This window comes from Centrocercus urophasianus, unplaced genomic scaffold, assembly GCF_019232065.1.
Source record: "Centrocercus urophasianus isolate 14NV4802_14NV808 unplaced genomic scaffold, USGS_Curo_1.0 seq_14, whole genome shotgun sequence".
NCBI lineage: Eukaryota > Metazoa > Chordata > Aves > Galliformes > Phasianidae > Centrocercus > Centrocercus urophasianus.
Genome location: NW_024884586.1, coordinates 11,446,965 through 11,462,028, shown reverse-complemented (window position 1 = coordinate 11,462,028; position 15,064 = coordinate 11,446,965). Strand labels below are relative to the sequence as shown.

Sequence of the window (15,064 nt, the reverse complement as noted above, 5' to 3'; positions counted from 1 at the left end):
CAGGATTCTGCTGCTAGAATCATGTAGTATGTTGGATTGTAGGTAGTTAAATCCTCACAAACTCATAATCTGAGTTCAGTTTTAATCCCTTGCATATATGGAAACTGAGATTCTAATTGTTTTTCTTCTGCTGTTTGTACATGGTGTTCTTTGTCTTTTCTTATAACTTCCCTGGTGGATAAAAATGGGAATATGCAGTATGAAAACAAACAAAGAAAGAAAAACCCCCCCAAAACTTTTTGCATTCCTACTTAGGTTATCTAGGCTCAGTTTCTCTTCTATACAAAGTTTATTTAGTACACAGCTATGTTTCTTCTTTTCTTTGAAAGAAATGGAAGATGGTTTTGTTACCTGGTTTGGGGAAAGAATCTGAAAACAAGTTTTCATTTAATGTGTATGTGTGCTTAAATCTGGATTGTTTGGATCCATCTCTAGTAAGAAGTAAAAAGAATTAATGCACTGTCATAATTTCTGAGCCTCTGAAGGAAATGGATTGTATAGATTGAAGTATGTAGGTTGCTCCGAAAGTAAAGCCTCCTATTTGTTTCCATGGAAACTACAGCAGTAACAGAGAGAACAAAACCACTATTTGATAGAGCAAATTCCCATCTGCAAAACACTTCTTTTTCAATTCAGTAATCATGAATTCATGCAGATGAGCTGACCATGATACTCTTCGTTTCATGATGTGACTATTGTGCATAACCATCCAGAATGTGGCTTATCTTTCATGACACAGTCACCACTGCTGAAACACACTGCTCACCACCTCACTGTGTTCACATACGCTGGTCTCCCCATAAGCATTCAGCAAGCATCGATGAACATCAATGGTTGCCATTGTTTCCACATGGAGGAATTCCAACTGCACACGTTTGCTTCTTATGCATGTCCATGTTGGATGCCTATTTCTAACACTGCCCCTGTGCTGCCATCTGTTGCACAGTAACAAAATGGAATAGAATATTGGTGGGAAGGTTCAACCTCTAATGTCCCACTACCAGCATCTGCTTCTGATGCTGTCGGCCAACATCATAATGAAATAGAAGGCATTACTTATGGAGCAGCCATTCTCCTAGCATTTGTCAGTGAATTAAGGAAGACAGTGACATGATACAATCACATATATTGTCTGCATGAAGAAGGCAAGGTTATTTTGCATGGCAAAGAAATACTTTTTAGGGAGTGTGTTTTTAATTTTGTTAGAAAATCTGCAGAAAATAAGCCTCCAAGCTGCCCTTGTAGTAATGGCAAAAAGGTAAAGTGTTCTGCTGTGCAGTAATAGGAGTAAACTAAATATCCTCTTGATATACTCATCCCTTTCTGTTGACTATAACAGGGAGCCCTCATTAACAGTTTGGACAGCTCACCTAACGTGCATCCCCCTGACAAGGGAAATGCATTTCCCTTGTATTTGTTGTCTTCCAGAGCTCCCAAAAAGTGGAGAAAACATTTCTGTCAGATTGGCAAAGAAAGGAAGAAGGTCAAATTCTGCTCTAGCAAGGAAGCAAGGCGAGAGAAGGGCCTGGCTTTAGTCCAGCTTGTTGTATTAAGAATAGAAAGTTGGACTCCTGCACATTCGTATCCAGATGTTGACTGACTTTTAGAAGCTGGAGAGAGCTGATAGCTAAATATGGCTCATTATACATTTGGTATAATATCCAGTCAGAAACACAGCTTTGATTTGGTTCTGTTTATCCCTTTTGCACAGTTTCAGTTGCTTGCTTTCTGTTGCTCAACCTTAAACCTTTCTGTTCTAACATCAGCTGACACGATTTTGGCAAATAATGTGTAAATAATTAAACTAATAAAATGCTGGGGAATTTTCTTTCTATATGATGAAATTTGAAAATTGAAGATGGTGTGGTAGTAAATGTATTAGCCTGGGATTTGGGAAATCCAGTTCACTCCCAGATGTGTCACATTTAATCTTATGTTCAGCAGTACACTTAATTCTTCTGATTCGAATTGCAAGATGTGCAGGTGATATAATCCCCAGTGAAGTCAGTGTAATTAGGTACCTACAGCAGAGTGTTGTATATAAGCATCTCTCAGTTTAGATTCTGTGTTATTGTATAGGAAAAATACTAATTTGAGACTGTTAAGGTAAAAATATTACGAACATTAAGATGCTCAGTTGGTGCACTATAGAGAAGAAGGGAGGCAAGAACTTGAGACTAATGAATGAAATGAATGTGATTTTTCTCAAACTTCTTTGCTGATCAGGGAAGTTTAAAATTTTAGTGGAGTCTCTTTCTTTATCAGTTTATTTCCAACTATTTAAGGTCTAATGTTTTATCTCTGTGACTGAAAGTAACATTTGACAGTGTTAGAAGTTAAGTGGCAAAACACTTGAAAGGAATGCTCTTTAGGATCTTGTGTACACGGTGCATCTGCTGACATCACAGAATCTGTTTTTTTGAACTACTTTGACCGCATTCTTACAAACCTTAAAAGCAGAATTTGAAAATCTGATCGCCTTTAGTGCCATCTAGTGGACAACGTACCAAATATTTATGGGACAAAAATCTATTTTCAGTCAACCATCAGACATGATGAACATAATAAGAATATTGGTTCCGTTTATGTATCCTATCTAAGAATATATTATAAAAATATCAACATTTGTATTTTACTGATAAGTTACTGATAAGGATATGCTTAAACTTTTGCACAGATTTGGTGTACCTGAAATGCACATAACTCAGTTTTCAGACGTATATAGATCTGAGTCTTGTCATGCAGTCCAGGGGTGGTTTTGAAAGTTAGGTCCCAAGTAAAGTAGTATCTTCTCTGATAAAAGACACTGACCTGGACTGCTTAACTGATGCAACTAGATTGTATAATAATGGAGACAATACGTGTCTCTTAATAGGCTTGCCGATATGGACATGTCCAACATCTGGAGCACCTTCTCTTCTATGGTGCTGACATGTGTGCACAGAACGCATCGGGAAACACAGCGCTGCACATCTGTGCTCTTTACAACCAGGTGAGCATGCACCCACCTTCCCTGCTTTTGAACAGTGGTCCTAGAAACTAGAAAATACATAATAAAGCACATTCTATTCTATTATCATTTTATTCACTAATTACATATGAAGGCTGCTCATCTATGGTAGCAAGATTATACCTATTCACTGGAAATGCTGTCAACATCATGTATTACTGAACTGTGTTTTTTAGTATCATATCCAAGTATGGACCTATTGCTGTTTTGTTGGAATTTAAATTAAAATTAAATAAGAAATAAGTAGAAAATACTGTAGAGATATATCTCTAGATTGTACAGAAGATATCTCATTCCTTGCTGTTTACAGCTTGTATAGTCATTTGCAAATAAAAGAACCATTTTGATTTGATAACATTCAACATGCTTTACATGTATAGTGAAGAGGGAATGAGTTTTACAACTGTGTTAAAATCCTGCATGTAGAATGTTGCATTAAATTAAAAAAAACACAAGTCATGAGATGTGACTCTAACTAACAAAAAGCTGTTAAAGCATCTGTTTCTTAATTAATTACCATCTTGCCTTTTCTGAAGTCTTATCAAAGCAGATCCCTCAAGTATCTCTAAAATAACCTCGACAGTTTTAAAAATAGGTTTTGGAGAATAATTTGACAATTTTCAAGTCTGCTGGCTTGATGTGTGCATCATAATTGAAATAAATTCATAGACTCCTGTTGTACAAATCTTCCTCAGTAATGCTGATTATTGTTTGAAGTATGCAGCATAACAGTGGGTAATGTGCCGCTATGGGATTGCTTGTTGCTCAGTCTGCAAGCTTTAACAGGCCATTAAGTACCCAGAGCAACTAGGTTAAGGTTAGCATGTTTTCTTCACTTCTATAGTCACTCAAAGGTTCTGCAAGTTAACACTTTTCAAGATTTCTGTCCAGAAAAGTAAAATTCACATTCTCAGCAAAAATTTTACTTGTAAGCTTCACATCAGGAACTTAATACACAACTAACTGTAAGCTCTTCTGCTGAGTATTTTAAAAATATATTTTCAAATTTCATTTATTTTATTTTTCCCAAGTAAGAATTTTGAAGTTTGGGTCATAGTGCACATATAAACTTAAAAACGTGAACTCGTCTTTTTCTCTCATATTTTTTAAAATTTTATATTATTTTAACAACTTATTGCAGTATTTCAATAGCTGTAGCTTTTTACAAGAACACACTTTTAGCAAAGGTTATACGGTTTGAAAATTGGAATTTTTTGTGTACAGATGTATTGTTTTGACCCTGGTGGAAAAAATCATTCTGTGGAACACTTAGCCCTTACTGAAATTTCATCTACAAATCATGGGTATTTTTGAAGCCAGTTAAATTTGGCTCTGAGATTGAAGTTTTACTGCAGTGTAATGATTTCCTTTCCTTAATTAGGAATATGCAGATTTTTTTCTCTAGGTGCTGTGAACCGTAACCTGTATTAATGTTTTCAGTATCCTTTTTTTTCAAAAGTTGTTTTTAACTAATGTGGAAGGAAGGAACTGTGACCTTTTTTTGGCTGAAGAGGACAGGAACAGCAAAATTCTTCTTTCCTTTTGATTCCTGTAGATGGAGTCATTACCCATTGAATTTTTCTCTTCCATCTTTCCCCAGGGAATTTTCTCAGGATTTCAGCAATTCTATTTTCCTAAGTTCGAGCTAAATGCTCATCTGAATACATTCTTGCTTTTTAAAGTTGTTTTTTTGTTTTGTTTTGTTTTGTTTAATATTCACTAATACAGAGCACAGAAAAAAATAGTGAAAAAAAATTTATCTAGGTATTTTCATGTTTAGAGTTACAGCTTAAGTACAGATATCAGTGCAAGCAAATGTGACAATTAATTACACAGTAGAAACACTTGTGATGAGAAAACAAAACTGTTGTGAAATATGACCAGGTATGTATAATATCCTAAGATCGTAGAATCATGGAATGGTTTGGGTTGGAAGCGACCTTTAAGATTGTCTAGTTCTAGTTCCCTGCTCTAGACCAGGTTACCTGGCCTTGAATGCTTCCAGGGAAGGGGCATCCTCAGTCTTGCTGGGCAACCTGTGTCAGTGTCTCACCACCCTCAAAGTAAAGAATTTCTTTGTAATATCTAGTCTTAATCTACCTTCTGTAAAACCATTTCCCCCTGTCCTGTTGCTATGTCCTTCAAAAAAGCCCCAGCTTTCCTGTAGGTCCCCTTCTGGTACTGGAAGGCCACTGTAAGGTTCCCCCGGAGCTTCTCTTTTCCTCTTGAGAGTCCCAGCTCTCTCAGCCTGTCCTCACAGGGGAGGTGCTCCAGCCTTCTGATCATCTTTGTGGCCCTCCTCTGGACCTGCTCCAATAACTCCATGTCCTTCTTGTGTTGGGAACTGAACACAGTACTTCAGGTAGGGTCTCATGAGAGCAGAGTAGAGGGGCAGAATCACCTCCCTCGACCTGCTGGTCACACTTCTCTTGATGCAACCTAGGATACGATTGGCCTTCTGGGCTGCAAGCACACACTGCCAGCTCATGTTGAAACTTTCATCAACCAACACCCCCAAATACTTCTTGTTGGGGCAGCTTTCAAGCCATTCTCTGCCTAACCTGTATACGTGCTTTTGCTTTCCCTGACCCATGTGCAAGCCTGATGAAGATGAACAGTAAAGATGATATACAGGAAATAGTCAGAAAGTGTAGTATTTGAAAAGCAGGCTAGAACCACAGAAGGTTTCTGGCAGATTACAATTGGTCATATTTTACAACAGTGTAGACTAGTGACTTCAGGGTACTATGTATTACTTTAAAAAGCAAAATGTTTTCAAAGGATTTCATTTGCAGATTTCTGCAGTTCAGAAGGATTTAAATCATGCATTTCTCTTTTCTTTACAAGAAAGATCACATTTGGTTTGCTCTATTAACTATAAATAATTTCATAGAGAAGAGAAAGTAAGCCTCAAGACTCATACATTAAATGTTTAACACTTGTAGCAGAAATGCTAAGTTACAATTTGAACCAGTGAATGAATTTCTGGTGATAAGGCAGGGCCAACACAGGGGAGCTCAGGTGTATGCAATGTGCCTGAGCGACTGGAAGGGGTGGAGCCAGGATCCTCCCCTTCCCAGACCTCATTTAAGTGTTGGCAACAGTTCTCAAGGTAAGCAGCTTCTTTCTTCCCCCCTCCCCCCTATTCCTTTGGCTCTTAAATTTGAGCAAATCCTCACTTGCTGTGGCCTTGTTCCTTGGTTCTCTTGCTGTGCTTTCCATTGTGTTACAGCACTGAAATGAGTGAAAACCAAACCAAATTAACAAAAATGCTTCCCCTCCCTCCCCCCTCTCACTTCCCTCCCCAAAAAAAGCAGTAAAACATCTGAAACAAGAAAAATAGGAGGAAACAAGCACAAACCCAACCATCAAACAGAATAAGCAAATGGAATTGGTAAAACTGCTTTGTTTAATTTTTAACAGCAGGGGAGTATGCCCTTTACCACAGGTACCTTACTGTTCCCTTAACAGTACTCTTATCCCTACAAAATAGGCAAAAACTGCATGGGAGCCAATTTCATTGCTAACAAATATGTTTTCTGTAAGATCTAACCTCTTAAGTATGAAATTTTCAAGGTACAATTTAAAAAAAAATTAGTAAGATGTTTACAACTTACATTCCTTTTTTTTTTTTAATATAAATTTGCAAGTTATTTCTACTCTGTGCAATTCAAAGAATGTAAAGCCCTGTCAAAAATACTAAAAATGCTACTTTAGTAACTTCATTTCTTAAACTTGTATGCATATTTGACGTTGCTTATCTAAGAAAATACATACCAAATGTATCTCGTAGAATCAACCTCTCTTCAGGATTGCTATTAAGTAGTTTACTTTTCTATCATTTTCAGGAGAGCTGTGCCAGGGTGCTGCTATTCCGTGGAGCAAACAAGGAGATTAAGAATTACAACAGCCAGTCTCCATTTCAGGTAAAAACCAAACACACACACAGAAAAAAAAACCAACTGAAAATGAATGCCCTTTCTTTCTGCTGCACATCAATGTCTATATTTTCTGTAGACGTTATTCACACAACCACACCAACCCACCCCAACAACAAAGAAAAAACCCCCAACTCTTACTTTTTTGTCATGTGGTTTGTGGATTCTTCATTCTATGGATGTGGTGCCAAAGAACTGGGATATGTTTCAAGGACAGGGTTGAGTTGAGTGCCCTATCAGTTAAAATAGTTGAATTGTCATCTCTGTCTCTGCAAGGAAAGTCTTTCTCTGGATTAGTCAAAATTTGCTAGATGTTTTTTCATTATTTGCTTACATTAAAGTACTTTCAGAAAGCTTAATTAAAAAACTAAATGGAAGAAAATTGTCCGAAAGAGTTGCCAGGTATGTCTGACAACCTTAAGCCCTTATTTCTGAAGCAGCCTTAATTAGTCTGGTTTTCAGTAAAACATTCATAACACAAACTGGCATGTGAGAAATAGAGATGAAAGCTGCAATGTTTTAAGAAAAAGTAACAGAGAAAAATCTATTCTGCAGAAAAGGGTGCTTCTGGAAGACTGATGGTATAGTTGCACTAAATGGAACTGTCTTCTTTTGAAACACGAGGGGACCATTTCTCAAAATCAAGTATTCTTTGAACAGTAAGAAATCCTGACTTACCCTTGCACACTCTGTCTCCCACTGCATTCTGGTCCTTAATTAGATAATCTTGGCTTAGAATAATAATAATAATAATAATTTAAAAAACCCACACACACATGCACACAAGTGCGAGAAAAAAGCCACCCATGAAATAAAACACTTTCTCTCTCATTCTTTGACAAATGAAATTGATGGAATATTTGCTATGTCCATGCAGGTCTCTAACTTAGTTTCCCAATATTATTAATGCCTGTAAATATTAGACTCTTAAAAAATAGCTTGGGCACATAATCCCACATTTGTTTAATTAGTTCTGTAATTTGAAGCTTTTCTGGACATAATTTGTATCTCTCAAGCTTCAGAGTTCTGCCTGCAAATTCCAGCCAGATCATTGTTTTCTCTGGGGACTGTTTTACCCAGACTGGAGAAACAACATATGAATTTAGGGACCATTTTCAGGCTGCTAATACTTTGACTTCTAAATATACACTAAACACGAATTCACGAAGTTGTGGATAATATTTATCACTGCACCTTATATTAGAGAGTGATTTAATTGGATGATTAAAAATGGAACAGAGGGATCTCTAATGTTTCAGTGGGTGAATTCCAGTGTCATTTGTTACTTTGAGAGACTAGATTATTTTATTTCTGTATCTGAGATTCACTTTTCCTTTTGTTTTAGGTGATTATGTAGGGAGGTTGGTTGGAAAGCAAACCAATTTCTGTCTTCCTCTTTCTACTTAATGCTGCAAATCTGTTACTTTTCCTCAGAAGTTATGAAAACATTGAAAAAGACAGAATATTCAATCTTTGTAAATGCTAGTACTGATGATTATAGGGCCTCAAGGAGTGAAGGATGACTAGCTAAAACCAAATAAAATTGGAATAGCAAGTGAGCACAGAGACAGGAGAAATAACCTTGAGAGAAGAGACTAATTGTGGAGGTGCACATGCCCTTAGGGAATAAAATGCTTCTATTTCTTATCATTTAGTGTATGCTAACACTTCTGATATTTGGGCTTCTGTCACACCCTCTCCTAGTATTAACAGAAGGACTGAAAATTAGGTTGGCTTTGTTCTATCATTGTCTTTTTTTGAGCATGTGGATGTGGAAATTGTTTCCATCTTTTTACTTCATTCTGTCTTGTAGGTGTAAGGAATGTAAGAAATGATTTAGTTTTTCCAAATGTAGTGAGTAGAGAAACCCTGGTGGCAGCATTGTAATAAAGCAGCATTAGAATTAATTCTTTGCCATCTGTCTGATGCTGACCCAGTCAATCAGACACCACAAGTGGAGCTGTTATAAAATTATGCAGAATTCCCTTGAGTTAATAGGATTTTGCATACTAAAATTGTTTACTCATGTAATCAGTAGCAAGGAACGTTGAAGAATCTCATATGTACATAATGAGAACACTTGTAGCTGCACCTTCTATTCCTTTGAGTAACGTCCATTATGTTGTTTTCTGAGAAAAGTCTAAAAGGATTCCTTTAAATTGCTGCTTACAAAATTGATTGCATGAAAATGGATCCTTCCTGTAAATACAAAGTATCCATATATCAATACATGTCTATTTTGCATTCAAGGCCTGCCCAAAAATGTATTTATTTTGGTGAAAATGAGGAGCACCCTTTGACTTTTGTATCTTGCATTTGTGGCAGATGAATGTCCTATAATTTTACCGCACATTTAAAAAAATATAAATAAAAAATGGAGCAAGGAAATGTTCACGTATTTCCAAACCATGATGATGCTTAAAATAAGCATGGGTTTACAAGATCATAAGAAAAAAAGCCAATCCCAGTTAAACTGTGTACCATTAGATTCAGGTATCCCATACTGAGTTCCTTGTAGAGTTCTCTGCCTGAGATCTGGCTGTTTTTTTTACCATTTCACTGTCTAAAAGAATTAGTGTTGGAATGATATTGCCAGGTATCAAAGCCTGGAAAACCTTGTGTATGTTTCCTAATTGAATGCATAAGTGTTAATTAGCTACTTTCAAAGAAGTCTTCTTCATCCTGACTGATTGCTCAGATCTATTTAGTAATCAGTACTGAATACAGTTCGTGTCATCCAGAGTTCAAAGTCTGCTTTTGACTGTCAACTGCAGAACCTTTTGCTGATAGGATGCACTCTGCAATAAGAGTATGGGGCAGAAGAAATTCCACTGAGTTTTTTCCGAATAAGCAATAATGCTGACATAAACTATTATATCATCTCTATTTGTGTTCCAAGTAGGTTAGGACAATTCTTGTATCATTGTCCTCAGCATAGGCTTGAGAACCTTTTGCATATTATGTGTTTTGATTAAAAGTGGATAAACAGTTACAGTTAAGATGAAACCTGTGCCACATCATTATGTGACATTGTTAGTTCTGTTGGTTAATCAGTTGCTTACCCATCATGTCTTGACTGAGTAATTTACGTACCATATATGGTAATTTTTCTGTGCTAACAGAAGGGATAAATCTATCAGCATTACAGAACTGGAAGTGCTAGCTAATAATATGCTGTTATGTATGTATGAGCGGGTTTGTGCTTTCATTCATAGCACTGAACTTGAATGTGCTCTCAACCATGACTGCTGTAAGTACTACTGATGCCTCCATAGCCATTTGTAGCTTCTGACAGAGTTTGCCAAACATGTTTGCCACCATCATATAGTGGATTGAGTTACAGCTTTCATAAATGAAATGGTGAACTTCTGTTCCAGATGTAGGTTGGCTTTCAAGTTTCCAGTGGTTTTAGGTGTTTTTTTTTCCTGTTAAAGTTTCTTTTTTATTACTAAAAATAACAACAGAATCTTGTTTTTTGACCTCCTGGTAGCTGCAAAGAGATGTACTGAAAAAATTCCTAGATGTTCTTTCGAAAAATCCATTATATCTTACCAACATCCATAGATTAATGTAAAATTTCTTACCTGACGATCATTATTCCAGTAACTCAGAAATATCACTTATCCAGTGTTTACAAGCCATTGATATTGTATTGTGCAAGTTCAAAAGGACATACACGTTGTTTATCATTTTTCTTTTACTTAGCATAAGTCCTGTGTGAATAATTCATATGTTTTTTTTTTTCATACTGTCTATAAACACTTCCAAGCTTAGAGCTAATAGAACTAATGACCAGTGCATTTAAAGCATATGTTTTCAAATATGCTGAGGAATTTGCATTTAGTGACGTTCAGGGCTGTATCTAAGGGTGATTTCACTCTCAGAAGTACCTTGTTGTTGACCACTGCTGTCTCAAGTCAACACGGTCTTTTAATGTGCAGATATATAGACAGCACGAAGAACAACCATCTTCCGGTGCAGTTCCACTGCAGGTAGAATTGTTCCTTTCAATGTCTTGGCTGTGCATCCATTTTCAATTGCTCATATTTTTGCCAGATTTTAATCATTTGAAAAGAAATTTTCTATGCCTGGTTCATCAGGCTGCATTGTTCAGAAAAACAAAATGATTCAGCTGTTTCTGAGTATGGGTGAAGGAAAACGTGTTGTTTTTCTCATACTGGAAAACTCTGTTGACCCCCCTCTCCTTGTCCCATCTCCCCTACGGTGTGATGTTGTTTTGTTTTCTTTAATTGCCCTACATGCTGTTAGTGATCTCTTATTAGTAACACAACAGTGTAAAATGGTTTGCAGCCTGACTCAAATTCAGGGGCTCCAAAACTAGTTGCATATTTGGAAGCTTGCTAGGGGGATACAGATGTGCAGAATAGGGCACTGGTAAGTAAGAATTGCATTTGAGAACTTGCAAGTGGGTGGAAAAGTTCGGGACTGGCTGAGTCTGAGCCTGAGAGGCAGTGAAAGTTCAGTAAGGGCAAGATAGATAAGGGTCTTAGGAAGACTTCTATCAAAAGTGTCAGAAGAAAAAATAAAAATCAGTTCAGGGAAAATGGGGACTGACTATATGGAAAAGGGGGTCTGAGCTGGAAAGCCAGGGAGGGTAGGGATTTCTCAAGGTGGAAGTACGTATGCTAGCAATCAGTCAGAAAAAAATTCATCTGTTATCCAACATATTGCCATAATGACTTCCCAAAGCTCAGTTTTAATTTAGTTTATTTTGCAGAATCTCTTTCTGGTGGAATTTCTAGGCAAAGGACAAAAGGTTGTTTCCAGGTATTTTTGTCTCTGACTTATTTTTGAAGGGTAAAACTGATAAAGCAAACTTTAAAACTGAAAATCACTGTCCAGTGCCTGAAGAAGTCATTTTTATAAATACAAAGAAACGTTAGAATATGTAACTGTTGTGTTACTGGAATGTAGCAACTAGAAAAGGACTTCTTTTTTGCCAAGTTTTTATTTTTTATATTTGCATCCTAATTCCTTCCCTAAAGCACCTGTGCAAAGAATGCATCATTGGATATTGCGTGTTATTGGCAAAAGAAGTCTCAAAATATCTCTTTTCTCATGATACGTTCTGCCTTTAGTCAGACCTTAAGCTTATTCCTGTTTTCTTCCTGCTTTGAGTGAAATCAATGAATTTATTGTTACGTGTTTGTGTTGGCTTATTTTTTATCCATGTTTGGCCACTGATTAGTTACATTTTGTTTTGCAGTACAAAAATAACAGGTAAAAGACAATCTGCCATAGAAAATTATGCAGTCTAGTTTACACTTACTCAATATTTGAATATTGATGTAGAAGATTCAAAGATGTAATCATTTTTAATAATTGTGGTAGAAGAAAGTATGTTTTCAACTGCACACAAGTGATGATACAAGAATAAAATACTACATGAGCTTACATATGCATATTCACCATCATTTTCATAAGAAGAGATTATAAAATTAAAAAGAAAAGTCTCATGGTGATACACTCAGATGCAAACAGTGATTAGTTATGACATGTTTTCTCATCATTTACCTTGAAGTGCTATTTATAGAAGAACACATGTTCTCATTTGAGAAAAAGGATTTTTGGGAATCCTGTACATCACCTTCAGCATACTTATGCCTTTGTGCTGATATGGTATCTGCTATAATATTAGGGGAATTGTTGCCAAATGAAAATATACCTGAGAATAGCTGGGATAGAAGGTGTTCCCATTAACACTTCCAAGAAAAAAGTGTTCAGTGGGAAGCTAGAAGTGACCTAGGTTGTCAGTAGATTTACTGCTGTTGTTAATTTTGAAGCATTGACAAACTGTTAGGCAAAAGCTTCTCCTTGCTTGTGCATGAAGCACAATTCCCAAAGGTCAGTATTTAGTTCATTATACAGTTGGTGACAACAAAGCAAAATGTTGTATGCTCACTGAGAATGTGGGACAGCAAAGATGCACTGCTTTTGTAACAGAAACTGAAAATTGGGACCTCTATATTTTACTGGGCAGAAATGGTGGGTTTGTATCCCAAGAACCTTTTACTTCTCCTTAGATCTTTTTAGCCACCAACTCTGCATGTTACACATCTTTTGCTAATACTTTTTCCTGGCTTGGATAAGTTGAATTTGGGAAGAGATACAGGAGCAGAAAAATATACGTGCGTATGTAATGAGATTTAAATCCATTCCCCTTGACCCAGCAATGGTTTGCAGAGCACTGGCTAATCACTCTCCTCTGTCTTATTCTTTGCCATTTTTCAGAAAAGTGGACAAATTGAAGTAATGTGGTAAAACACAAAGAAATTAAATTATGTGATCATCTGTATTGCAAAGGGCAAAATATTGACACACTTGAAGGTACTTAAAAATACTTACAGCAGGGTATATCTTCTAAAACAAAACAAAAAAACAATTGTGCAGCAAGATCAGCTTTTGTGTCTGCAAGCTTATGGAGGAGTGTCCATGAGCTGATTCTTTATACTGTACTCAGTGTGCAATCCCACACGTCTTATCATCCCCTTTGTGCTTTCTCTTCCTGCTCAGGCAGGAGCTGAAGTGCCTCAGGTGTCAGTCTATGCACCAATATTTCACTGGGAAGTAAAGTGTCCCTGAGGTAGCTAGGAGCCAATCTGTTTGTTTGTTTCCACCAAATGGATAAACTTCAAAAAGCTGAGAAGCAGCTGAAACTAGGTTATAAAAGGGAACAAATTAAGCAAACTAAATTGTAAGGGTCACTACCAGTTCTTGCCTCCAAGTGAGAGATGCTGGTGTGCAGTGCAGACGTGATGAGCTGTCATGGAGAAGGTTGCAGGAGGTAATGTAGATCTCTATAATTTTAATTTAATTATGGAGTTTTGATGGCCAGACTGAATATTGCTCTTATTATTTTATTTATACTATCTCCTACATGAGAAGGCAGCAAGGGTAAGTTCTTAACTGGCAGGACTGTAACTGAGCAGTCACACGTATATTGTCTAATCCTTACAAAAAGGTCAGCTGTGCTGAACTCTATATATTTTTTGTTGTTGCTTTAAAGATCACAGCAATCTTGTCATTGGAAAATCTTCATTTGATTGTTGTATATAAAAGGAGCTGCTTTTGCATTTTCCTTTCTTTTAGGCAGATTTTATGTCTCCAACTAATCGGAAAAGCTCTAAAACAATCCTAAGACCATGATGAACAGGATTAATATAAAATATCTATTTATTTGAATTGCATTGTTGCCAGGGTTTTACATGTATTGAAGTGGAAATGATAGATGCTGTATAAACTCCCAGAGAGTGACAGATAGCAAGTATTTATTCTCTCATGTTCTTATAGAAGAGTGCACTATATCAGACTTTGCTTTAGATTTAACTGTGGGAGAAATGAGAGATGCTGTTCTCTTGATTCCTGTTCCTGTGTGTGTGGTATAAAGACCGTTAAAACTGTATGAGAAATCTGTTTCACAAGTCGTAGATAAGCATGCTTACAGTAATCTGCTACATGTAAAGTTTTCTTACTCTTACAATAGTGTTATTTTGAGATGTTAATACTATTCAGTTTCTCTATTAAATACATAATAATACATTATTAGACTCAGAGCAAAGCTGTATGTAAAAGCTCTATGACGCTGATCAAATTAGTTGATGCAATGAATGAGAAATTTCAGAGAAGCTGAAATTTCTCCACATAGGCTGAAGCCACTTCTGCCTTGATGTTCCAGATGCCAAGTGGTGTCCTGCTGTTCACCTCTGCCTGCTTGCATCTGATCAGACTCTCAGAGCGAGTGCTTAGATTTGGGGGAAACAGTGTGTTCTTGCAGGCTGAGCTGAGTCCTTGCCTGGATCACGGGCACCTTAGGTCCATAAATACCAGCTAATGATTATGGCTATGATGTGCTGATGTGATCTCTTGCTTTTACATGAATATGCAGGCTGTTTGCTGTTAATTTCTGGTAATATCCACGTGAGTTCTTGTTGCTTGTAAGATGAAGTGCCTCTGGGATGACTGAGCATCTTCTTGCACTGCCCTTTGGAGAGTGCTCATGTTGTGCAGTTGGCATATGCCACATCCCCATGTCCATCCTCATCAGCGCATATTGTGGCATTGGCCTTTACTGCTGTTTCCAGAGGTTTTGTCGTAG

The 15,064-nt window shown here is 36.9% G+C and overlaps 1 protein-coding gene across 6 annotated transcripts in view; it reads left to right on the top strand.

Moving 5' to 3' along the window:
- SHANK2 (SH3 and multiple ankyrin repeat domains 2) overlaps positions 1 to 15,064 on the top strand; it is a 336,255-nt gene that overhangs the window by 52,246 nt on the left and 268,945 nt on the right. For all 6 annotated transcript variants that reach the window (XM_042813893.1, XM_042813887.1, XM_042813890.1 and 3 more), the window contains 2 exons: positions 2,876 to 2,992; positions 6,859 to 6,936. In XM_042813893.1, coding sequence (XP_042669827.1) covers positions 2,876 to 2,992; positions 6,859 to 6,936 — 195 coding nt within the window. The remainder of the gene's footprint in view (positions 1 to 2,875; positions 2,993 to 6,858; positions 6,937 to 15,064) is intronic.